At 33.6% G+C, this 25882-nt stretch overlaps 9 protein-coding genes across 9 annotated transcripts; 4 read left to right on the forward strand and 5 right to left on the reverse strand.

Moving 5' to 3' along the window:
• Window positions 1-11: 11 nt before the first annotated feature.
• TAH18 (NAPDH-dependent diflavin reductase) lies at window positions 12-1871 on the reverse strand (the record flags this gene model as incomplete). The annotated part of the gene is made up of 1 exon (XM_071052944.1): window positions 12-1871. The coding sequence occupies one exon, from the start codon at window positions 1869-1871 to the stop codon at window positions 12-14; it is 1860 nt and encodes a 619-aa protein (XP_070911194.1).
• Window positions 1872-2337: 466 nt separating this feature from the next.
• MSF1 (phenylalanine--tRNA ligase) lies at window positions 2338-3765 on the reverse strand (the record flags this gene model as incomplete). The annotated part of the gene is made up of 1 exon (XM_071052945.1): window positions 2338-3765. The coding sequence occupies one exon, from the start codon at window positions 3763-3765 to the stop codon at window positions 2338-2340; it is 1428 nt and encodes a 475-aa protein (XP_070911195.1).
• A 288-nt stretch (window positions 3766-4053) lies between these two features.
• Window positions 4054-4635, reverse strand: MCM16 (Mcm16p; the record flags this gene model as incomplete). Its single annotated transcript, XM_071052946.1, has 1 exon — window positions 4054-4635. The coding sequence occupies one exon, from the start codon at window positions 4633-4635 to the stop codon at window positions 4054-4056; it is 582 nt and encodes a 193-aa protein (XP_070911196.1).
• Window positions 4636-6026: 1391 nt separating this feature from the next.
• THP3 (Thp3p) lies at window positions 6027-7316 on the forward strand (the record flags this gene model as incomplete). Its single annotated transcript, XM_071052947.1, has 1 exon — window positions 6027-7316. One exon carries the CDS (start codon window positions 6027-6029, stop codon window positions 7314-7316), a length of 1290 nt encoding a protein of 429 aa, XP_070911197.1.
• A 486-nt stretch (window positions 7317-7802) lies between these two features.
• On the reverse strand, window positions 7803-9011 carry RNJ42_02783 (ancestral locus; the record flags this gene model as incomplete). Its single annotated transcript, XM_071052948.1, has 1 exon — window positions 7803-9011. The coding sequence occupies one exon, from the start codon at window positions 9009-9011 to the stop codon at window positions 7803-7805; it is 1209 nt and encodes a 402-aa protein (XP_070911198.1).
• A 6789-nt stretch (window positions 9012-15800) lies between these two features.
• Window positions 15801-18962, forward strand: PUF2 (Puf2p; the record flags this gene model as incomplete). The annotated part of the gene is made up of 1 exon (XM_071052949.1): window positions 15801-18962. One exon carries the CDS (start codon window positions 15801-15803, stop codon window positions 18960-18962), a length of 3162 nt encoding a protein of 1053 aa, XP_070911199.1.
• Window positions 18963-19739: 777 nt separating this feature from the next.
• TIF5 (translation initiation factor eIF5) lies at window positions 19740-20960 on the reverse strand (the record flags this gene model as incomplete). The annotated part of the gene is made up of 1 exon (XM_071052950.1): window positions 19740-20960. The coding sequence occupies one exon, from the start codon at window positions 20958-20960 to the stop codon at window positions 19740-19742; it is 1221 nt and encodes a 406-aa protein (XP_070911200.1).
• A 479-nt stretch (window positions 20961-21439) lies between these two features.
• On the forward strand, window positions 21440-22294 carry RPP1 (RNA-binding RNA processing protein RPP1; the record flags this gene model as incomplete). Its single annotated transcript, XM_071052951.1, has 1 exon — window positions 21440-22294. One exon carries the CDS (start codon window positions 21440-21442, stop codon window positions 22292-22294), a length of 855 nt encoding a protein of 284 aa, XP_070911201.1.
• A 2025-nt stretch (window positions 22295-24319) lies between these two features.
• Window positions 24320-25249, forward strand: GIC1 (Gic1p; the record flags this gene model as incomplete). Its single annotated transcript, XM_071052952.1, has 1 exon — window positions 24320-25249. One exon carries the CDS (start codon window positions 24320-24322, stop codon window positions 25247-25249), a length of 930 nt encoding a protein of 309 aa, XP_070911202.1.
• Between the last annotated feature and the right edge of the window lie 633 nt (window positions 25250-25882).

Consider the following 25882-nt stretch of genomic DNA (forward strand, 5'->3'; position numbering starts at 1 on the left):
TTCCCTCGATTCTACCAGGTTTCTTGTAGGTATCTGTCTTCTTTTTCCATTGTCCTCAGATATTCGCTAGCAGACTCGTCATCTTTGAAACCACCCCATTTCTTTAACATCTCTAAGAAAGTCAGTCTTATCTGAATAGGCATTTTGCCTGAAGCACCACAAAGGAAAAAGATAGCTTTGTCATCAATTATCTTCTTGGTAACTTCATCTCCTAGTTTCCAGAGAACATCTTGAACATACTTAGTATCAGGAGAATTTTCACGATCCCTTGAAAAAACGGGATGTAATTTCATGACACCTCTCTGTGCTAATGACTCCAGCTCTTCTTCATATAAATAATCTTTATCTTTAAATCGACATCCAAAAAATAAAGACATATCTTCCGAGAGTTTTGATCTGACAACAGATAGAAGCGGTGCCAATCCAACACCTGGGCCTACTAGAATCAGTGGAAGCCCCCTGTGCTCTTTTCTTAATAGGTTATTGTTATGTAGTTTAAACCTGACTTCATCTCCCTGCTTTAACCTACCAATAAAATTGGTACAAACCCCAGTCCTGATTTTTCTAAGTATTGTTTTATACTTTACGATAGCGACTGTTAATTCGATGTCAGGATTATTTGCAGAACTTGAGATAGAGTAGAATCTTGGTTTGATTGTAGGCATGTAATCCAATAAATATTTCCATGGAAGGTGCAGAGATTGGAAATCCTCAATAACTTCCATAATTGATCTTCTAGGCCTGTTACAATAGTCATAGAGTTCCTGCATATCTTGATCAGTAGCAAATTCATATAACTTTTCTTGCTGATCCTTCATCTGTTCTACGCCACGTTCCAGCCTACTCACATCAGTTGCAAACGTCCATACCTTCAAAAAAAAAGTTGTTCTAGGTATACTCATAAAGTCACAATGATATTTCAAGAGGTTTCTTAAAGTTAACGGGCTTACTAGGCCACCATCTAGAAGTTGCGGTGGAGCTCCGTTGGTGAATTTTAAAGGTTTGTCGGCAATTTCAAGCCAGTGAGGTTGGCTATCTAGCATTTGTTGAACAGCCATATCGGTATTGCAAGGATAAATTGCTATGGTGTCACCAGGTTCATAACACTTGCCTTCATCTGCCTTGAAAATAAATTGTCTGACATCCTGGAAGTGGTCTTCGGCTGTTAATCTTTTATTCTCTGTAACTACACCAATTCTGGTTGAGTCATCACCAGAGAAGCTAGTCTTTCCATCCGACTGGGATGTGTTATTTTGATCTAATTCCAAATAAGTGAGAGGCTCCAGGTATATATCCTTTTCAATTTCTTCACGTTTCATGGTTTGTCCATTCACCTTCCTGTTCGGAAATTTGTTCATGAGGAAATCAAGAACTCTTCTTTCAAATTCAAAATAAACGGATTCGATACCAGAACCAGTACCTTTATTACTTCCTGCCATTGCTTGTTCGTCAGCTTCTAATCTATCAAATATTTCCTTAGCACCTAACTGTTTAACGATTCTATTGTGAAGTTTCCTCAGTGCATAGTTAAATTTAGGGTAAGAACTATCGCCTAAACCCAAATAAGCAGAATTGATATGAATTAAGAAGTCATTCGGTAAGTTCTTCTTCTTCAATAAAGTCCAAAGGGTAGATTTTTGATTACCTTTAGAGTTTTCGTATACATTTCTTGGTAATTCACCTTGCCCTGTGGTTGAACAGATCACAAAGAGGTATCGGCACTTCAAAATATCTTCTTTCTTATAGTCAGCTAATGACGACAATGTATGTGGGAAATGGAGTCTATGCAATTTATGAGATAATATAGAGGCAAAATCTTGAGCATTACCTGTTTCTGATCCATACAGAACAGCTATTTTGCTTGTACTCATGATTACTTGGTTTTGTTATTATAGCGTCCGGTAACCTCACAATTTATATCCTTATTGGTTCTAAAGGATTAGGAAATGGCTGATAATATTGTAGGTTGGATTTGTTTTCTATACTGAAAATTATTAGTTGTAGATGCTTAAAAATTCGATGTTAGCAGTGTTTTTTGCTGTGAATCATTTTGCTCATCGCAGAGCCATAACGAATTTCTAATTTTTTTTTCATTACTTTTTTTTTTCATAATTCTGTATTAGTAAGCTTTAAAGATAGAAATAGTAAATCTTAATTAATTAGTACATCTTTGAATTGTCCGTTGGTTTTATTTCTCACATCGATAACTGCTATATTTAATGAAGAATTTTATAGGTCTATTTAGCGATTGCTTCTTGAATTTAAATATTTGTATATACATGATAGTTAATAATTGAATCAGGTTAGGCAACTATATTAGGTTAGTCACTATGAACCTTATCTCAATTGGACTTGGAATCTATGTACAATGTCTTTCTCTACCAGCTTCTGGAGTTCATTAACCTCGGAATTAGTAATGTTTCTATCCATAGACTGGTAGTTAATTCTATAGCAGAGGGATTTCTTTTGAGTCTTGGGATGTGTAAACTTATCGACTAACTTGACGCTCTCCACCAAATCACCAGCAACATTCCTGATAATTTCCATCAGGTCATTCTCTTGTAATTGATCTTCGATCTTCTTGTTTTCTGGGAGCCAGAAGGCAATATCTCTGTAGCTTCCTGGGTATTTAGAATAAGGTGTAAAAGTTGTGATCGAACCTTCCTTGAATTGGTTATGGAATCTCTGATCTTGGGTCCACATTAACCTGATATCAGGTATTTCAAATAACAGCATTCCAATCCTGTCAAGTCCTAGGCCAAAAGCCCAAGCAATTGAGCTGTCAGGTTCATTACCAGAATTAATTAGAACCTGCTGTTGTACTAAACCACAGCCACAAAGCTCTAACCACTCACCTTCCCACCAGACTTCAATCTCCCATGATGGAGCTGTCCAAGGAAAATACGCTGTAATCCACCTCACTTTCAATTCTTTTGGGATATCTGGATGAGTAGCACCTTTCATCAACTTCATACTTTCTATTTTTCTGTGAAAGACTTCGGATACAACTAATTCGATTGATCTTTTCAAATGCTGAGACACTAACTCAACTTCTAAATCAGACATATATGTTTGCTTAGGATTTACCTCATTTGCAGTATTATCTTCTACGATCATGTTGGTCTTCTCATTGGCTAAGATATTCTCTAATTCCTTAATATCATCTCTAATCTTATGAAGATGGGCGGCATTTTCTGAAGTGTCATAAGAACCATCCTCATTTACTGCTCTTTTCCAGACTCTAGCACCTTCCATTTGGTGGAATGCTGGATAATGTGTTTTATCTATCTCATCTCTTCTGTACACATCAGCTGTAATCAAAAACCCAGGCTTCTGATTCGTTTTCATATTACTGAAGCATTCCAATTCGTGCGCAGAGGTATGTGTTCTTAAAAGAGTTTCCTTATTGACATAATAAGTATCTGATTTAGACCTCCCTGGGTGATCCTTAGGAAATCCCAATGAATCAAAATTTTCATAGACTGATACCACTGGTTTAAATTGGTTATAGATGGAATATGACTCGCATTTCCCGTTTAGCTTCTTTTCGATTAAATCTCGAAGAATACCTACCGGATGATCTTTCTTTAAATGAAGTGACCTATCAGTCAGATTGATGATGGATTGGGTGACATTTGTGATTTCAGGGTCTGTATTATATATATTACCATTAATTTTTAATTTCTCAGGGATTGTCGTAAACAACCTAGCTGGATTAGCTAATATTATAGGTCGCGATTGGTGAATAATCCTAAGAGAGGCCATTTTCTGTGCCTAATTGTTGAGCCAATAATAATATTTAGATTGATATAATGAGACGTTGTCAGGGTGGTTTCTGTTTTATTTCAATCTGAGAGACTTTTCGAGACTATTTTTATTTTTATTCTTACAAAGTCCCTTCTTTTCACATTTTTCAAGGTTGCGGGGGCACTAGACAATTGAAAATAGAAAGGTTTAGTTGATTTAACACTTAACTTTGAAGAGGAATAGTATGCAAAAAATTGATTGCTTATTCTGGTATTTAGTTACGTATGTAATCAGATATATGTACTTCTACAATATAACACCTGAACCACTGTGGATTCGGAGCGCAGTTAATAGTTCTCTCATTGCAACATTTTGTCTATTAAGTTTAATGTATTCAGGGTTCTTACGATCAGTAGCCGACTGAGAGTTTGTCTGTTCAGGTTTTTTGCCGTACTTCTCGTCTAGCTCCTGTAGTTGTTGTCGAAGATTTAGGAATCGACTCTCCTCTTTACCAATTGCAACTTCGAGATTGACCCTTTCATTCACCAATTGTATTGCTTCGCTTTCTAATTTATGATTCTTATCCATGATTTTTCTTACTCTGGAAGCCAGAACATCTTCAAGACTTAGTGGATCGCCATCACCTTCTGCCTGCAGTTTATCATTTCTCTCGAGAGTTCTTAGAATGGCAGCACTTTCTTCTAATCCTTTTTGCATTTGTCTTCGAAGACGTAGCAATGATTCTTGTTCATCTTTTATGAGTATTTTCCGCGATTCATGTGACCTTTCTAAATATAACTCATCTAAAATCCTTAAGAGTTGATTGAATATGTCCACATGTTCTTGTTCAAGTGACCGTATCTTATCCAATTTTTCTTTATGGTTCATTTATTTAACTATATTTATTTAATATCCAAGAGTATTTAAAGTAAAAAAAACCAATAAAGGCCTTAAAAGAGGAATCTTTACTGATTATATCATTATGAAAGCATTAGTTTGGAACAATTATTCAAGATTAGAGGTTGACAGAATTGAATGTAACCATCATTTAACTACCAAAACTTAAAAATTAGAGAAATAAACAAAACACGAACAGAATTACGTCATTCCAAATGACCAAACAAGCAAAAAAAATTTAATGAGAGATAAGGGATTCGAACCCTTGCATCCGAAGATATCAGAGAATTTAAGTTTTAAGTGTTTCACTCACCTAAATCTGACGCCTTAAACCACTCGGCCAACCTCCCATAAGATTTTGTTGACGGCTTACAAACAATAGTCCGCTCGGTAAGCTTAAACGACAAGCCCATATAATTTAAAAAATTAATGAGAGATAAGGGATTCGAACCCTTGCATCCGAAGATATCAGAGAATTTAAGCTTTAAGTGTTTCACTCACCTAAATCTGACGCCTTAAACCACTCGGCCAACCTCCCATAGAAACTTGTTGAATGTGCATAATGATACAATATCCATATAATGATTGTCAAACTCATAAATGAGTCAAAAGTATAGATTTATTACAACGTAGAAGTGTCGTTAAAGTTTCACAGAAATTATATATTGATTACATTATATATAAACGTTAAGTTTACTTTATAGAGTATAATACAATATGACCCACAAGATGCATGGAGAAGACTGTAAAATTATTACAAATCTACACTGGAGTAAAGTAAACTCTAATACCATAGGGAATAGCAATCAACCTCTATACACAAGGGAGGGGGAGATTACGAAAATATATCTTCGATATAAAGGATTTTATGCACATTGTTACAAACATGGTGTTTCCTAATTTAATATAATAAAGCACATATATACATGACATAAGTTACCCGGGGTTAATAATTTTTCAATGCGCTTGATGATGTGTGAGAGCTGGCCTCAATGACAGCAAATTCATTAATATTCTGTAATGAGGTTAGAGTTATAACATTCTGCTCATCGATATCACGCTCTTTTACCTGTTTTAGATAAGTTACAATAACTTTATTGGTTTATTTATTTAGGTTCTTTTCTACAATTCGAGAACATATAACATAACCTGCAAATACCCACTGAGAGTTATAACGTAGCATAACCTTTAATTTATACTTTACAAAAAAAATAATATTTTGGCAAGAAGAAAACCTTAGCTTGATATCTACTTTCATTTGCTTTAACTTTACTTTCAAGCGCTAAGTTTTTGGGCTCTCTTAAAATTCTGTATTTCCGCTGAACAACGCCAGTGAGAAACGGTCATTAACATTTCACCTTCTACCAGTTATTAATATCAAGATGTCATATAACCAGGTCAAACCCATAACGCTCGGGCAGAATAAGAAAAAGATAAATAAGAACTCCAAGAACGATTCTAATTTAAATCAAAGTAATACCAGTCATCTATCGATGCCTATAAATCCAATACCGCAACCTGACGAAATTTTTCCTAAGAAAGAGGAATCAATACTTGTAAATCCAGCTATAAAAAGCTTTCCCCAATTCCCGGCTGTGAACAACATTATCAGTAGTCCTGGTTTAGTTCAAAATAGAAAGCGACTAAAGAGCAATAAGGGTGTGACCGTCAATAAACTGAATTCCAATTCCGATAACAATGAAGCTGAAAGGAGACGAAAAAGGGCTGAAAGGTTTTCTAATAATACGGTAAAGAAAAATGAGTTGGAGCATGTAGATAATCTAGCAGATTTGAACTCTATAAGTACTAAATCACACATATTTGATAAAGACCAAAGAATCGTAGGAAGATGTACAAAGCTAGAGAAATCCTATCTCAGGTTGACTTCTGAGCCTAACCCAGATTTAATACGACCTCATGATGTTCTAGAAAAGGCCTTCAATCTGCTGATGGAAAAATACAAAAAGAAAGAAGTCAATTATACATATCTTTGTGATCAGTTTAAAGCAATTAGACAAGATTTGAGAGTCCAAATGATAGAGGACTCATTTACGATGACTGTATATCAGGAACATGCTAGAATTGCTCTGGAAAATAGTGACTTAGGTGAATTTAATCAATGTCAAAGTAGACTAATGGTTTTATATGAGAATACAACCATAAAAAGAACACATAGAGAGGAATTTACTCTCTACCTCATATTATATTATATATTAATGCAAGATTACTCTACGATAGAGGCTTTAAAACTAAAACTAATTCTTGAAAGAGGAAAATCGATAAAAAACGCTGGTATTACATTAGCGTTCGAAATAGCAGAGGCTAGACTGGTTGGAAATTATCACAAATTTATGAAGTTATGTGCTAACCTCAAGGGTCTCGGACGTAAGTTGGTTGATGCATTCATAGACCAGGAGATATTAAAAATTTTAGTGACCATTTGTAAAAGTTACAATCAACTCAATTTGATATTTCTCTCAAAAGAACTACAGTTCGAATCTATAGAGGATACGATCCAATATCTAAAAAAGAAAAATCTTGCACAGTTTATCGTGACAAAGAATTTAAACCTTCCAACGGAATTCAAGTATCTGGATACTAAAGCGTGTAGACCCGTAATTATCCAGATATACTCTAAACTTAAGAAAGTAGATATTAAAGGGCAACTTTGATAAGCAAGAAGTTCAATAGGTAAGACTCCCCGATTATCATAGATAAAGAGCAATCTAAAAAACTAAAACAAACTTATAGAAGAGGATATATTTAATAAGAGTTAACTATTTAAGAACATATATATTGTTATAAGAACTCTTGAACTTACAATTTGCATCAATAGTTTCTGAATATTAGCTAAAAATCATAAAAATTGCTCTAAATGGAAATTAGAATAGTTTACTTTTAGATTAGGCTTTGTTTGAGAAAACTATATGAATCTTATTTAACATTATGTACATCAATACAAAATTTACCTAGATTTGAATCGGTGAAGTTAATACCAAAAGGAATCAATTTTGAGATGGTTTGTTCATTAAAATCTCTCACAACATACGTGAAACTCTATTGTAGTAGAGGATGTTCTAAAATATTTTCTTTAGAAAAACGATATGTTTATGGAAATTCATGCTCACTAGGAGCAAGTAATTTTTAAAATAGTAGAGTTACAATTTTACATCCAAGGCTAGCCTTTGGATATCATTTAGTCTTGCTAAAATCATACGGTACATACTCTCATCTGTAAGCTCAACAATGTACCAGCCTTCTAATTTTGCCGTCATCTTTAGATCTGATTTATCATTCAATGGCCTTATTTTTGCCGTTAGAAGTCTTTCTAATTTCTTCAGATTATCAATTTCATTTTTGGTGCATTTGAGGGCGTAAAAATCATCTTGGTAGAGGACCTTTATTTTTATGGATTGAGGTTTGCTATTTGGGCTGATACCATCTATCCACTCCTTTAGAATGTCTTGTAAAATTAGAGGTGACTTAATATCATATACAACATCAATTAGATTTGTCAGATAGGTATTAAATTCCTGTTTTCTTACCGTCTCATCGTCATCTTCGTTCTGTATATATTTGGGCATTGGCTTTGGTATCTTTGGAAGGGATATTTCATTAGACAGCGAAAACATAAGTTTCGTATGCAGCTTGTAGAACTCACTGTAAAACATATGTTTAACTTTTTTCTCTCCATTTGAATTTTCGATTTTTAGAGTGTATTCGAGTCTATTTTCCTTCCTCGTTATTTCGGTAACTTCACACTTGGTAATAAGAGCAATATAAACAAGTTCTCTATCAGACCTCGGACTATCCATAGTAACAGATGTTTTCCTGGATATAGAGGCCTTACTAAACGTCTTTGATACAATTGTGGAAGGAGAGGTAGGAGGCGTTAGATCAATTAGAGATGTGTTCCATTTAGCGGTGTGAGGTCTTGAGCATATGGTATCATTCAGCTGTGTATTTTCTTCCAAATATGATGATGGGACTAACCCAGATATCAGTTGATTTACTGGTTTTACATACCAGTACCCATTACCGAGGTCAGAAATTTTTTGAACGATGGCCCCCTTTGTTAAGTGTAGGTGGTTATCTATGATAGGTAACGCGTCATTATACTTATTGTTATCTGGTGTCTTTGGAGGCGCTATAACTTGATTATTCTGTTTAGGAGTGTAGTCTTTAGTAACACTGTAAAATTTATAATTCAAAGAGGCACTTCTGTGCACTGTACTCCACGATGGTGAAAAGCTGTCCTGTTTGAGAGGGGGTGATATGGTAATAGACCTATTGAGATGTTTCTGAGAGGTTTTCTTTGAGAGAACTTGTGGAGTTTCTTTAATCGATTGATTATATATTGAAACCATAGTTTTTTTTTTATTTGTCTTTCTTCTTTATATCGGTGGAAATGTAGCCTATAGCTTTAGCTAATTGATCCCCAATGATAAAATCACAGATTAAGTGAAAAAAAAAGAATTATTAATGTTATAGCTTAGTTTTCTGAATAGTAATATACTATCTTTAAGAAAAAAGGTCTTTAATGCTATTGAAGGATTGTTTGATTTGTAGTCCTTAAAAAAGTTGACACGTCTTTATTATTGATTTGACAGAATGTAAACAAAGCAGCAAAAAAAAAAGAAATGTTTTTATTAGAGAATAAAGGGTGTCTGTGCAGAAAGCCGAGAGAAATCAAAGCGAATATTGAAAAAAAACCAAAAAAAATAAATAAAGGTGATGTGATGATTCCTCTAAAATCTTCTTTTTAATTAATTTTTTTGAAAGAAGATAACAAGGTTTTTATATTAAATCCAAATATGAACAAAAAGTTCGTGATACCGAGTTATCTGTATTTGATTATGTGATATTTTTAAAAATAGACTCGTAAAACTAGTAAACTTTTCTTTATCAAATAAAAAGTCTTTTCTAATTCCTTTATTACAGAATAAGCAAGTATTCTCCGATTGCAGTGAACAAAAAAAAAAGAAAGTTATTTTGATATGATAAACAAAAGACAGTATTGATCTACTATTTTCTTTTAGTGTTATCGAGTAGCCTTTGTGTTGTTAGGATTAACTAAAAAAGGATAAACAGTAATTAATGTTGCGGATATCTATCTCTTTTTGGCTTTAAGGCAAAGGCACTAAGAAACTTTCTTTTATTTCTTGAAATCCTAATTCAGTAAGTTAAAAATAGAATTTTGGTAAAAGTAATAACAAATTACTTTTTAGTAGAAGTTGGAATTTTTTTTAGTACCAATTGCTTGTACTATACAAATGCTATTAGTATGCAATATCAACAATTATGTTACCTTTTATGGATTACTGGATAAATTCCAAGGTATTCTCTAAACGGTTGGTTTCCTTTTTTTTTTATTAGTTTTGGCGATAAAAAAGATAACGGTTATATGCCCTTTTGAAACAGAATGGAGTGTATGAAACAGGATTTAACCTTTATTTGTTTTTTCCTGTATATTTCAAGGTAGCAACCGAATGAAACAATCTAATTTTATTTTTATATATGTTGTTTGTTGGTTTCTTCACTCTATGAAAGAAAAATAACTATACCAACCCTAGCCGAAATGTTAAAAAAACGTAACAAAATTAAAAAAAAATGTCCTGAAAGAATTTTAACCTCTTACAATATAAATTCTTGTTCAATAAAACAGCGTGAAATGCTTATCGTAGAAACGAAAAATCAGAAATGGAAACTAGAATAGAAAAATCAAGTAAGTAAAATTAGATAAAGATAGTTTTTACGATAAACCTCAAAATAAAAATATATATATATAACTAAAGAATTCAGGGACCACTTTTTGTGTAGTTCTTATTTTTATTATATATATATATATATATATATATATAAATCCAACCAAAAAACTTATCGTAGTATTATAATAAGTTTGTTATCTTGTATACAATGAGGACAAAAGGAATATAATAAATAATATTAATAATATTAAGATAAACAACTGGTTCTCGGATTTTGAAAAAATCAAATAAACAGGTGTAGAAGGCAATAATAATAAAAAGTAACAAGGGAATGTAGTCAATTTCTTATCCCAGGAAATATGACCATACTACGACCAAATCTTAGTACTGATATAACTCAGAGACAATTTAATATGGACATTAAACAGGATATGAACCGCATAAAAAAAATTAATCTGTAAGAATATTGTTGTGGACGAAACTGATCCGCTATCTGTTCGCTTTTGAACATGCGTACAAATATTAATTAGAAGGAATCAAGGAAAAAAAACGTCTTACATAAAATGATATAACGCTGCAATTGTCTGAGATATATGAGAAACCCTTAAATTATACTCTTAGTAAGAAGTAATCAGAAGCAACTTCGAACAAAAGAAGAACATCCCGCTGCTTCTCGAATGATTCAATAACACAAACAATGTGTAGGTAAATCAAAAACTTTCCTCTTCCAGGTTTCTCTTAAAAATCAAGTAAAGTCCCTGAGAAACATTCTTATTTTTACACAGCTGCCCTGTAACAGAAACACACCAGAGAGGCTACACTCCCGATTTATATAATCCGCTAAGACCTTAAACACTTAGAAAACAACGGAGGAACAAATAAAAATCAAAACAAAAACAAACACGTTTATTATTCTAATTATTTTTTTTTTTAATTCTCGATTCTTCGCTAAATGACCTTTTTAATTCTTTAATGAGAACACGACAACTTTTGTTTATTTATTACCAAATACGGAAATTATTTAGGTGAGTAGAAGAAAAATAAACAAATATTCACGAAAGAGATCGGCGAGCTGTTTGTTTTTATAGTGCAGTGATCTCTTTTAAAGATCTCTAGGACAAATTCTTTAGTTGCCCTTGTGGGGTGCGTGGCGTGTTATAAACAACCGTATCATGGTTAGATTATCTCAGCCCACTAAAATAACTCTTGTCAAAGGGTGGCTAGGTAATAAGAGCTAGAGAAAGAGAGAGGTTGTATAAAACATTGACATCTTTTTTTTTCTTTCCCGCTAGGCCCATTCCCTTTGTGCTTTATGTTTACTATCTCTTGAATTCAGTCTTTTGATATAAAAAATTCTTTATTAAGGACAAATGATCTACTCCAACCGTATGTACGCAAGTTTACTTAATCCTATAATAATATAAAAGAAAAAACAATGCATCAGTTGTTCCTCATATAGACTATTAAATAAACCTATATGGGAGAAATAATTAAAAAAAAAAACAAACTATAAAAATTACCGAAAGTAAACAAAATAAAAATATATGGCCTTGTTATTATATTATATTGTTGAATTTAATCAAGATACTTCCGAATCGAGAGATTAGGAATAGACCACAGTGTCTAGAAGTAGCTAAATAGTAGATTATGCAAAGATGAAATAACAACATAAAGGATTCATGAGAACATCTACAAATTCCTCCGTTGAGTTATAAAAGAATAGAAAAATCATACATCCTTACCTCTTCAACTTTTTACTTTGATATTTATATATACACTACTGTTATTCTCTTAAGGCAATACAATAATGATTGACACGTATACAAATACAGTCAACAAAAGACACATACAACTCATTAAGCCACTAAAACCTAAATGCATTTTTATCATATACCGGGTAATGACGACGAACTAGAAAAAATAATTTGCAACGAAATTGCATATGCATCAAACCGGGTAAGCAAAAATGATAAGAAATGACGAATTTTAAAACGTGATCATTAATGTGGTTATCCTGTTTAGTGATAGATGAGTATTTACACTTTCATGGTTTTAATAATTGCAGATCAATTACATTAGAATTGTTAGCGGTAAAAATATCATCTTACAATCTCTTCGGTTCTACAACGATTTCTTTATGAACCTTTACAGAAAACTGGAGGATATATGTTTCTTTGATAAAGTTGATTTTTTGATTTCGATTGAAAATCGTTTAAGAGGTAAAATTTCTGATACTCTTGATTATAAGTAATATATATATGCCTTTTAACAGAATTAAATCTTCTTAATTCATTTACACAAAATGCTAGAAAAAAAATAAAAAAAACGGTTTTTAATTTTCTTATAGAATGAAGGAAGAATTAGAAGAAATTAATATATGGATGAAATAAAAAAACTTAAAATGTAAATACAATTTACTGGTATTTTACTCCCAATATATCGCGCGCTTAAGCTTCAACCATGTCTCTCAATCTTCTGATGGTAGATCTGACAGTGGCGGCAGCAGCGGTGGAGACAGTGTAAGCACCACCAGCGACGGTCTTCTTACAAGAAGCACAAGACCAGATACCGGCAGCACCTCTCTTGACGGTCTTCTTACCACAGAAAGTACAGTCGTATCTAGAGTGTTGTTGGACTTCCAACTTCTTGACTTGTCTTCTCAAAGAAGAACCGTAACGAACACCGTACTTACCGGTAATACCAACCTTCTTTGTTCTCTTAGCCCTATTAGAAATATTTTTTTTGGATATATTCAATCTCTAATCATCCTCCTGTCTTCCATTTTTGTTTCATCATTTATTTCATTTTTGTTTCATTTTTCAAATTTTATGTATCCCATAATAAAATAAAATTTTCAGAAAATTTCAGTTAAATTGATTATAACAGTGCCAGTGTAAAGATATTTTTCTTCCATCAAGTTAAGTTATTTCCCTTTCCCTATTGAGTCTCTTGTTCTATCACAGTTCACATTTTCCAATAAACTCATTGCTCATATAATGTCAACTAGGGTCTTTCATATCATTTTCTTCCAAACTTACTAATCCAATTACAACTCAGGGCCTTCTTATTCAATCTGAGAACTTATTTCCAAAACAAAAACAAAATAAAAACTTAAAAAAACAGCAGATGGGAGGGGTAAAAGATATAATATACAATTTTTTTTATGATTGTTAGTATTTCATAATCCTGATATTAAAAAAAAACGAAAAGTTTGATTGACTATCATCAATTATTAATGATAATAGAGATGTTTATGGCATGTTAACGTACATTTTCTGTGTGTATTATTCCTTGGTTTAGTCCTTTCAATTTAAAGAAAAATATTACCAATTAAAATATTAGTCTAAAATACTTAAATATCAAAAACGAAGGTAAATTTTTTTTTGATTAAATTTTTTTTTCAGTGTGCGAAGAAGTGAAAAAAAATTTTTTTTTCCCCTTCCTTTCCTAATTTCTTCTCAGTACTAAGAAAATATTTAAATTATCTGTTACCCTGATACTAATTCAATAATATATCTCAACCTACGAATAACATTCTATATACCGCGAGGATTACCTTTCTATCATGCCCAAACTATCACCACTCCACGGGATTTCTCAAGGAACTACCATCCCGTTCCGTAGAAACAGGCGTAACAATCCCGGTCATCTGACCATTTACGATTTTTCAAGTTGTATTGTAGAAGGAGTTTGTTTTACTGTTTATAGTAATTATTTCTTTTTCCCTTACAATATTGTTTTCTTCTTTAGTTATTTGTTTCCCCTTCGACAAATACAAACAGGTAAGGATGTTTCCGTAATTAGCAGTCACAAAATAAATAAAAAAAAATGTTCTAAGTTTTTGTATCACGATAAACGTAACGTTGCGTGATAGAAAAGATCTCGCTAAAAATTTCCACCCAGACACCTTTTTTATTATTTTTTTTTTTCTTCCCGAGATCCTAGAGAAAGGTCCAGCCTTTATAATTTTTTTACCTTTTCCCTTGTGCACTCCTACAACTTCTTACCAAATCCCGGAGTTTCCCTTTAAGGAAATGAAAAACCAAAACACCGAGGTTACAGAAAGTATAGGAGAGATAAGCTCTTACGTTAGCATTTTTTCATAAAAGCCCGTACAAAGCTCCTATTCCCCTTTTTTTTTGTTGTTGCTTGTTGCTTGTTGCTATTGCTATTGCTATTGCTATTGCTGTGCTTGTTATTGTTTTGAATTTTTTTTTTTCGGATTACTTTTTTCTTACAATATCCCCTATTTTACATTATTTATTCCACTTAGCTCTTTCTCTCTTCTCACTCCTCTCTCTCCGCCCCCCTTTCACTCTAATTTTTCTCCGAACAATATTACTACAAGTTTTTGACAGCGGGTAAAAAAAAAAAAGAACTGTAAGAGAAAGAACCCTTGATTTCCTTCTACAGGAATTCCTCCCACCCATTCGCTTCTCCCACCCCCACTTAAAACGACTTAGACAAACTTGTGTTCTTTTAACTGTGTCATCTCCTCCAATTAAGAGATGATACCCGATGCCCTTTTTTTTTTTTTTTTTTTTTTTTTTTTTTTTGATTTGTAGTGCTAATCTTACTCTTACTGTTACTTCCATGATCCTCTCTCTCTTTCTCTTCCTCTCCTACTCCTTTTATCTCACCTACTTTTCCACAAAGATAAGCACAAGTTGTATTAGAGACAGAGAGACAGAAGAGTGCATTAGGGGTTGAGTAAAAGAATTTATTTCAAAAAGAACCGTAAATGAAAACCGTTAACGATATACGCCCAATTCACAGAAGTACACAAGACAAGACCTACAATCAAGCTCAAGGTAATGAGTGATTATTCAAGAACAAGCAGAGAAATCCCTCCCCCCCTTTGTTTTTTTTGTTCTTCTACTCTTTCAGTACTAACGATAGACTAGAACTTGGGTACCCTTTTTTCCCCTGTCTTCTTAAATCACACGGACTAGTAACAAAGAATACTAACAAAAGACAAAAAGTATAAACAATAAACAAAAAAAAGAAGCTTATGTTTTAAAAGAGCAAGCTCTTGCTTGCCATTAAAAAAAATACACACACACAAAAGACTTCCAAGAGTAAAATAGAAGTAAAAAATCCCCCCCTAGACATACCCATAGAAAAGCTTAACGACTTCTTCTATTCCCACGAAAACATTTATTTTATTTATATTTTTTCTTTTGGGTAATCTATTTCTCTAAACAGGAGTTCTTTCTTGAAAGAACCCTTATATATATAAAGCGTTCATTTACTCCGAGGCTTTAGCTATATTTGTTATTTAAAAATTCTCTTTTCGATCTCGGCGGCTAACAGGTAATATAAAAAATTGATTTTATCAAAAAATTAACAAGAATTAGAAAAACCATACTATTTGAATTTTAAGAAAGAAAGAGAAAAATAAAAAAAAAAAGAAGTACAATAAACTAAAAGACGAATGCAGATGATAAGATGAATGAAGACAGATATGAATATTTTCCCTCTGTTATAAGTCCTGGAGTCACGATTCCGATATATGAGGATGATGATATGATGGATGAGGATGATGGGAAGAGGATATCTTCGTATAGATCGAAGAAGGAACGTTTCAGTAATACTTTGAACAGTATTTTACCCTCGATCAGTGCGAAATTCCATACGAGAAAGAGTTCTTCAAATGTTAGTAACGAGTCCTCTTCTGGAAGTACCGTAGTGACCAATACCAACACAGGTAGTAACACAACCAGTCCTCATATGTTCTCAAGCGTTAATCATAATAACAACAATAATAGTAGTAGTAACAGTAATAGCAACAGCTTGTATTTTAGACAGCAGTACAATGGAACTAATAATATTAATAATAATAATAATAATAACAACAATCCTAACTTTGACGTCATCAGCAGCTCGAGTAAAGATTTCCAAGGTACTCCTCTCACATATGGTTCAATAGATAATTCGCCAAACTATTTGTCCACTTCTAACCATGGAACGTCAATACCATTAATATCTCCAATAGTCCCACAACAAATGACTAATAATAGTAATAATATATGGTATAACAACAACAGTAATAATAGTACTAATAATAACAATAACACTAATCCTACACCGACTAGTATACCTCCATCAGTCAAAGATCCCTTCGAATACTCTAATCCTCCTATTTCAGGATTGAATCATCTACAAACTGGTAATAACAATAGTTACAACAATAATACTACAGATAATTTCTCTATTAATAGACAAAGAACTCAATCAGGTAGTAGCTATAATAACCCTATGATTGGTAATATCCCTCACTATGGTTCAGACATGTCGTTACATTATTCTCTGAACAATGCTACTTCTACAACATTAAACGGTATTAATGGAAATGGTAACACTCCAATAGTTATGGATGATATTGATCCACAGAACATCACTTGGGTTACCACTAACCCAAATGTTCCAATTCCAAACCAAGCTTCCACTCTTTTGCCTACAAACACAATTTGCATTACCAACGTATTCCCGTTACAGCCTCCCTCCGTGGATTACAACAATAACCCAGTATCTCACCCAATCAACTTAACCAGTACTTTATTAGCATCACTTTGTTCACAGTTTGGAAGAGTCATCTCAGCAAAAACCTTAAAACATCTTAATATTGCATTGGTGGAGTTTGAGACTATTGAAGGTGCCATATCTGCTATAGAAAATCTACAAGGTAAGGAGTTTTCTGTATTGGGTTTACCAAGTACCGTAACCCTTGCTAAGGTTTTTGCCTCAAATGAAACAGCTGAGTTGGCTCATGAACAACAAATCCAACAGCAACAGTTAGATCCTACTGTCAGGAAGCCACTTTTACATGAATTATTCCTTAACAACAATTTATACCAATCACAATCTCAATCACAATCACAACAGTACTTGCAGATTCAACAAGGTGTCACCGGTCAACCGAATCTCCAGCCACCTGTTATTCTCACCCATCAATCCAAAGAAAATAGCGCAACTAAAACAAACCTATCCAGTATTCATCTGTCCGCTGCTGATTCAGACCCATGTCCCTTTACATTACCACCTTTAAGATTACCTGAACAAGAGGACAGATTCAGAGATATTGTTAAGAAATTTAATACTCAGTATGATGATGAAATATTGAACCATACTATAAAAAATGCTTTAAACTGTACTATGAACTGCGATACCAATAATTTTGGCCCTATTCCCCAGCAAAGTGTTCACAGGGTTTTTGACGCACCAAAATTAAGGGAATTGAGGAAGGCATTTGACTCTAATTCATTGTCATCAATCGAAATTGAACAGCTAGCAGTCGCCATGCTTGATGAATTACCTGAACTTTGCTTAGATTATTCTGGTAATACAATTATTCAAAAAATGTATGAAAACTGTTCAGATGTCATCATTGATTTAATGTTAAGAGAATCTCACAAATACTTGACTTCCATGGGTATCCACAAAAATGGTACATGGGTTAGCCAGAAGATTATAAAAGTGGTTCATACACCAAGACAAATGAACTTCATAACAAAGGGAATTCAAGAGTACTGTACCGCCTTATTTAATGACCAGTACGGTAATTATGTTATCCAGGGAGTTCTTACATTTGGCTTTCCATGGAATAGTTTCATCTTTGAAAATATTATGTCTAACTTCTGGACCATCGTCGATAATAAATTTGGTGTGCGGGCAGTTAGAGCATGCTTGGAGTCTAATCAATATATGAGTACAGAGCAGGCTCTGTTGTTATGCTCTATGATAATTCTATACGCAGAATACTTATCGACCAGTAGTAATGGTACCTTATTAGTTACCTGGTACTTAGACTCATGCGTGTTGATAGAAAAATATTCCATGATTATTAATAGTTTAATACCCCATATTGCTAAATTGTGCTGTCATAAATTGGGCTCCCTGACAATCTTAAAGCTACTGAATTTAAGAACCGATTCCAATCTAAAAGACTCATTATTGACGTCTATATTTGGCGACCTAAATGATAACAAACCATCAGATAATTTAGTAGAAATCTTGAAAGATAGTAATTGCGGTGGCTCATGTCTCTACAAGATTATATCTTCGAGGTTAATTGACAATGAAAGGAAAAATAATATAGTCGAAAAGATACGTATCGTTCTCTTAAATTCGAATCTAGCTCACCAGAATAAACGTTTGATTGAGGAGGTTGGGCTAACTTCTACGAACAACGTTAACATAAATGGTTCTAGTGCAACACAAACAAGGCATAGAAAGACCATGTCACATAGCTACGTTCACGATAATGTGAGACAAGCCAGGGGATTTTCTTTACCGTCGAGATCATCTCATCCAAAATCAGCTAATGCTGCAAGTTCATACCTATCTCCCAATAGTGGTAATGGTATTAATCATATGGACCCAATAAGTCCTGATCCTATGCTCTACATAAATAATAATAGTCCTAATGCACCTATTGGGTTATCCCAGAACCCATACCAACCAGTCAATGAGACATTTGATCTGACCTCTCAATTTGAAATTATGAGTCTTCAAAACCCTATGCAAAATTACAGAGGTACAGGGCATGAGATACTTTCACAAACTCTAATGGACGACCGCTCCAGCAATTTGAGCTTTGGTTATAGGTGAGAAGATTTATTTTTCACATTTTTAATTGTTTTTTTTGTTTTTTTTGTTTTATCGTTTTATTTGTTGGCATCATGTTAATTTTTTCTTTTCTCTTCTATTATCAGTTCGGAATTGCTAGATCCTACCTGAAGCATACTGATTGGCAATTATTCACCCGGTACTTTTGGAATATATAAAACGGATGAAACAATCATTTGTCATATTTTTATCTGCCTTTGTCTAATGGACTATAAAAACTACTTCATATTCGTCAAATAATAATAACTAATAAATCCCACATATTATAACTAACTAGTTTAATAATTAATAACACATTCTTTATATTACAAAAACCTTAAATATAGGCAAAGCCCAGTTTAGATTTAGTTTCATAGCTATATTTTAGGTATATCTTCGGGAAAAATTTATTTTGGGGCCAGAGTAGCGGTAACATGCCTAATAATAACCAATGTTGGGAAGAAAATAAAAAAAAAAAATAAAACCATATTTTAAGACTAATGCACATAAATTGTAAGAATTCTAAACACATATACAGGTAAAGATTAATTTTTAGAAGCTTCTACGTTGTATAACATTTGACCGTACATCTTCTATCCAGAATGAAGCAGTACAAACCAGAAGAATATACACTTTTTTAAGGTTTTTCTAATGGTTCTCACAGCAAGTCATTATAAAGTCGATAACTTTGAAATTCCATTTATTATCATTTTTATTTGTTAACTGAAAGAAGAAACCTTTATAATATACCATTTTTTTTAACCTTCATTAACTTTCCATTTACTCTTCATCAGATTCATCATCACTTTCAGCATTTTGTAGCCATGTAATGAAAGGCTTGGCAGCTCTACGGACCTTCTTAGAAACATCCTTTGGAACAAACTTTTTTGAAGACTTAGTACCAAATCTCATTATTTCTTCTTCAGAGACAATATCATCGTTGTATAGCTTAACCAAGATCTTTGGAAGAGTTGGGATCAACTCCTTGTGTTCAAGACCAAGGAATCTTTCGATACCACCTAAGAAGTTCTTCTCATATTCAGTGTCGACGAAAACCTTGGTGAAGAATGGAGCATGTTCGGAAATTTCCTCAACAATATCCTCGGTAAATATACATTGAGCAAGCACACATGCGATCTTTGGCTCGCCTAGTATGTCAAGCTCAACAGCCTTTTTGTATAATTCAACATCGGATGGCAAGTTTTCTTTGTCTTCACCAGCTTCCTTCAAAATCCATTCACCATATTCATCAAGCTTAGATGTCTCGGCATCCATAGCAGCGCCTGCAACTTGTAGTTCCAGTGCACGTTGTCTAATAGCTTCTTCTGACATATCAACAGCCCATTCATCGTCCTTGACCTCGATGGTCTCCAGCTTGGATGCAGCAGCCTTGATTTCTCTTGCTAGGGCATCATCGTCATCGTAGTCAGCAGGGGCCTCATCATCCTCTTCGCCACCTTGAGAGGACTTACCTTGTGCGATATCACTAATGGAAACACCACCACCACGAACATTGGCAGAGGCAGTAGCGGACTTCTTCTTCTTCTTAGAACCAGCTAGAGAATCAGGTGGGTTCTTCAAGATAAAAGAGGACAACTTGTGTCTTAGGTCCATAGGGGTTCTCTTACCACAAGCCTTACAGTCTCTGACCAAATCCTCATTCTTGGTGATAATAATCTCGGTTTCAGGGTTCTTACAACTACCACAGAGCACAAACTTGTTAATGAAACCGTCTAGAACATCTTGTAACTTAGCTGGCTCGTGAACACCGTTAACCAAGTATCTCTCAGTTTCAATGTTACCAGAAGTTTGAGCACCAAGTTCAAAACCGAAGTACTTCAAAATATACTGTGGTGGTCTGTTCAACGCACGCGCGACATCAGATAGGTTCAAAACAGCTGTCTTGATACCGTTACCTCTACCTTCAACCTTAGCCTGGATAGGAGGCATCTTATAACGGTAAAACGGATCATGGTTATCTCTGCAAATGTTAATAGACATGATGTAGTGCTTTATATACTCTTTTTATTATTATTACTATTATTCCTTCTATATTCCGTCTTCCAACCTTTCTGTATATATCACAGTAGCAAATTTAAGCGAATTACCTTTAATTTACTAACACTAATACAGATAACAGCAATTTACTTACTACTACTGCTAAAAACAACTAATAAAAAAATTTGACGGAAAAAAATTTTTTTTTTTCAAAATTTTTCAAAATTTTTCAACTCGCCCAGAAAAATTTTCGTTTGCACAACCAATGCGATGAGATTGTCACGTGTTATATATATAAACTGTTGTTATTCTCTTGCATTGAAAAGATATGAATCAAATAGACTCTCATTACATTCTCCCCCAATTGCATTTGAAATATAAGATATTGTCCTTGTGGATAGAGCGAGAAAGCAACATTAGTACCTCCATCGAACAATAGCTCCATCGAACAAGAGTTCTTCCAGACAATATATAATAATAAGATGTTGGTTGATTTGAATGTTAGTTGGCCTCAAAAAGATTTCAAGACGCCTATCAGTAAAGGTGATGAGGAGCTATTGAAGGCTACGCTGATGACGTTGAAAACATTAGGGTACACGCACGTTGCGTTGAATTTCACGGTGAGCCACATGGAGAAGTTTCCTAACAATGTAAAAGAGATGAATCCTATGAATATCAATGAAAGATTTAAGGAACTGATGGAACATACAGGGTTAAAGATATATTCCAGGATAACACTAGTGATAGATGATCCTTCAAAGGGTCAGAGTGTTGCCAAGATATCGCAGGCTTACGACATCGTTGCTGCACAGCCTGTCAGCGAGAAGGGGCTCACACTAGCGACTACGAACCTCGACATCGATATACTCACGTTTAACTACCAGCAGAGACTGCCGACTATGTTGAAGCATAAAACCATATGCAGCTGTGTGAATAAAGGTATCAAAGTAGAGATAGTATATGGTGCTGCTCTAAGAGATTCTCAATCTCGGAAACAGTTCATCTCGAACGCTAGAAGTGTCATCAGAAGCTCCCGTGGCCGTGGTATAGTAATCAGTAGCGGAGCCCTCCAACCTACAGAATGCAGAAACATATTGGGAGCCACAAGTATAGTCGGCTTCTTGGGCCTCAAGAGTGACAGTTGTTCAAGGGCCATGGGCGAGCTCGCCTCCTTGGTTCTACTTAACGGCCGTCTAAGACGTAAGAGTTACAAGCAGGTCATCGCTGTCGGTTCCGAAAATGTTGTCGACAGCGTGTCCTCTGATGACTCCAGAAATGTCAAGATCGTCAGACGTATGAATGGTGAAGAACCCACTACGAAAAGGGTAAAGTCATAAGTCACATCTTACTAAATATTATGTACAAAGAAATAGAGTGTTAACTTACTATAGCCCCCTCCCCCAGTCCTTCTTCGTTCTTCCCTGTCAGCAGTACTCATTAACGGTAACTAATAACGTCCAACACACATGTGATAGCGTTAAAAGGAGCAATTGCAATCGCAATCGTGGCAATGTGGAATACTTTTTTCTTTTCACAGATAGCTTTTATATACAAAAAAGAAGGATGAGATGGAGTTAATATATGAAATCAAGTATAAGCAATAAAAAAAGCTTACGTGTTGTGGAAGAACCCTTAAAACATCTGTACGAGTTTTTCTGTATCTCTTTCTCTCTTTCTCTCTTAGCTGTCCCTAATAAATTTCTTTCTTTTTCTTTAATTTTTCCGGTTAGGGAAAAGCCGTCTGTAATCCACCTGCAGCTTTTTGTCACGCTACTCTTGCTTCTCTGCAGCTATTTCTGTGGCTCTGCAAATATTTCTGTGGCTCTACGCTTGTGGGTGTATTTGTGTGCTGGTGCGTACATTGTGTGGTCTTACGTGGTCCTGTGCTCTGTGCCTGTATGTTAGTGTAAATTATTGTTCCACTAACAATCCGGGTTAACGTTGTTACTATTTGTTATGCACTACATGCAGAGAACAATAAATTCGGACTTATAGATTTTCAGAGAACTATTACCCTATTAGGATAACAAAGTATTAATAAATCAAGAAAAAGGAAAGAGGGGCAGTCTCTTTTCGTGATGATGTGTTAATTATGATACAATACTTGGTGTTTTTAAAACATTACATTTCGGAGCGAAAATAAGGTTTATCAAATCTCTTTGTACTGATACTGGAAGAGGAATAAAAAAAACTTAAGGATATGGGCTTTTGCTCATTTAGTCAAAAAAAGGGCTAAAATGGCTAAAATACAAGAAAATTCTAATAGATGCCAACACATCCTTACTCGAAATGGAAAAGTAATTGAAATAGTTTAAAAAAAAAAAAAGAAATTGAGTATGTTATTTCTAAAGAAAGATATTAATCTAAATAAAAAAAAAAGAGGAAGAAGAAGAAGAGACCACGTCAGTTTTGATGTACTGGTCATAGTTTCTTAAGACCCGGAAAAGGTAAATTAGACAATGTAAATTTCACTTCAAGATAATAATAATAAAAAAAAAAAGAAATAGTATTGTACTAAGGTTGTAGTGTAGATTATCCCCTCGATGAGTATGTAAAATTATATATTTCCCGCCCTAAAACATACCTCCACGAAATCTTTTTAAAAGAGAAATACGAAAAAAAAAAAATTAGAGATATTTTAAAAATAAGTTGAACAAAGACTTAGTAATTTGATAATGAACCTGATTACCACTTTTTTTTTGGAGAAAGGCACGTTAGAGACTCAAGTATACTGATTGAACTCATTCAGTAAAAGATTAAGGAAGTTGAAAAAAAAAACAAAAAAAAAACTGGTCTATCGTCATCATTGCATTTTAGTATTTATAAACAAGTATTTTTTATTTAATTTCAATACCAACTCCTTTTCTTTAAATATTTAGTGCTGGTAAAATATAAATAACTACATACTGTTCATTTCAATTAGATAACAAAATAAAATAATTGCTGAAGTAATCGTCCTTCTTTCACCATTGTTTAAGGAAAATAAAAAAATAATCATTAAAAGAATTTTTCCATTATTATATAAGAACCAAACATTTAGAACTAGGAATAATAATTGTCATTATTATTAAACGAGGAAGTTTTATACAGATAAACATACCTTATCACTATCCTTAATAGAAAACACAATACAATTTTTTTGTTATTACTTATTATTATTACTATTTTTTTTCTGGAGTCAATAAAACCTTTCGAAAAGTTTAAAATCATTCAAAAAAGAACTGATTTTAAAATAGAACTATTATTGATAATAATCAAATTCCATTCCTTTCATTAGTTTTACCTTTAAATTTCAAGAAGGTAATAAAAAGAACAAGTTTTCAAAATAGAATAAAAGACTCAAATACTATTGATCTCTAGTGATGTCACAAGCCACTACTCAAAAACAGTCTCCTAAAAAGGCTTTGCCTAAGATGGATTCCATTTGGTTGGATGAAGACCAGGAGGAAAAACTATACAATATTCAAGCTCAAGTGTTAATGGATTCAGATGAAAATGAAGATGAGCTACAGAATATTATGTTTCTAAATAGTAAAAAACCATTACTCAACAACAAGAAGAATATCGAACTACCACCTTTAACCGAAGATAATAGCCAACGCCACGGTGAGAAGTTTGCAAAGAGTGGTTTAACATCACAAAAGAGAGCTAACAGGAGGAGTATATTGAAATTATTCACCCAGGATAAGGAAAGAAGACCCGTATCCATATCGACGCCATTTAATTTTCAGCATATCTCCCACGCCAATGGTTTCTCTACAGCAGTCGAGACTAGAGAACTTGAACGTGAACAGTTACAAAAAGACCTCTCTAAGCGCAAATCGCTAAGTCCAACGTTGAAAGAGCAGGTCTTACGAACACCTCCAAGAGTCACAAGTAAACCTCAATTTCCTACTACACCATCTTCAAGGAGCTCTTCGACGAAATACAGTGCTTCTCCATCAGCTTCAAGTGGAGTAATGTCAGATTCCATTATGGGTACCTCTATTGATGAGACTTCTATTGAAGGTTTGGACGAATTAATTGACGAAGTCGACAACATCTCATTGAAAGAATTCAGAAATTACAACTTCCCATCGTTGATAAAATCAACTATTGAACAAGAGGAGCTACCGCCAATGGCACATAAACCATTACATGCTTCTAGGATGGCAAACAAATCCCAGTCTCCATCTTTACTGGATTTAGGTTCTGTCATTTCTGAGGGTCCAGAAAAAAGAATTTCGGTGCAGGATATACTGAAATTTTACGCTGGTAGTACCAGGTCTTCTTTCGGATCTAATAACTCATAATACTCATAAGGAAGTAAATAACGTTCGTGTCCATGAACAATTTTTTTTCATTTCAATTACAATAAGTACCTTGCCACCTTTGGTATTTTCCAATTTCAAACGGATACCCTATTCCTAATTTAACAAAGATTTTCTTAAAATGATTTCCAAAACACCATTCATTAATTTTTTAAGTTGTTATCATAATTCATGATATTGTTCACCTTTTCCCCAAAAAACTATATTATTGAATTGATTATCAACTCTTACTCCTATATTTGAAAATGTTTAATTTTCTTTTGTATTAATGAACAAGATACCCATTTACTGAAATGCTGAAAAGTATTAACAATGATTAATAGAAAGTATGAAAACATTCTAATGAATGCAAAATCTTTTTCGGATCTATTAATATAAGTTGATTTTCCTAAAATTTACAGTAAAGATATATATAATCGAAAAACAGCAACAAAACTCAATAAACCATTAAACAACATTTCTATCCTCCTACCACATGTAACGAAGCTACTAATATATTCAATACTTCTAATATTACATCAAAGTTTTAAATTGAAAGGATCCTTGCTTTCTAAAAAGAAAAATGAAGAAGAACCAGCAAGTCTTAATAATGTATCAATTTTTTTTATTTAAATA

This window comes from Nakaseomyces bracarensis (genome assembly GCF_045282275.1).
Source record: "Nakaseomyces bracarensis strain CBM3 chromosome Unknown Scaff10_0, whole genome shotgun sequence".
Lineage (NCBI taxonomy): Eukaryota > Fungi > Ascomycota > Saccharomycetes > Saccharomycetales > Saccharomycetaceae > Nakaseomyces > Nakaseomyces bracarensis.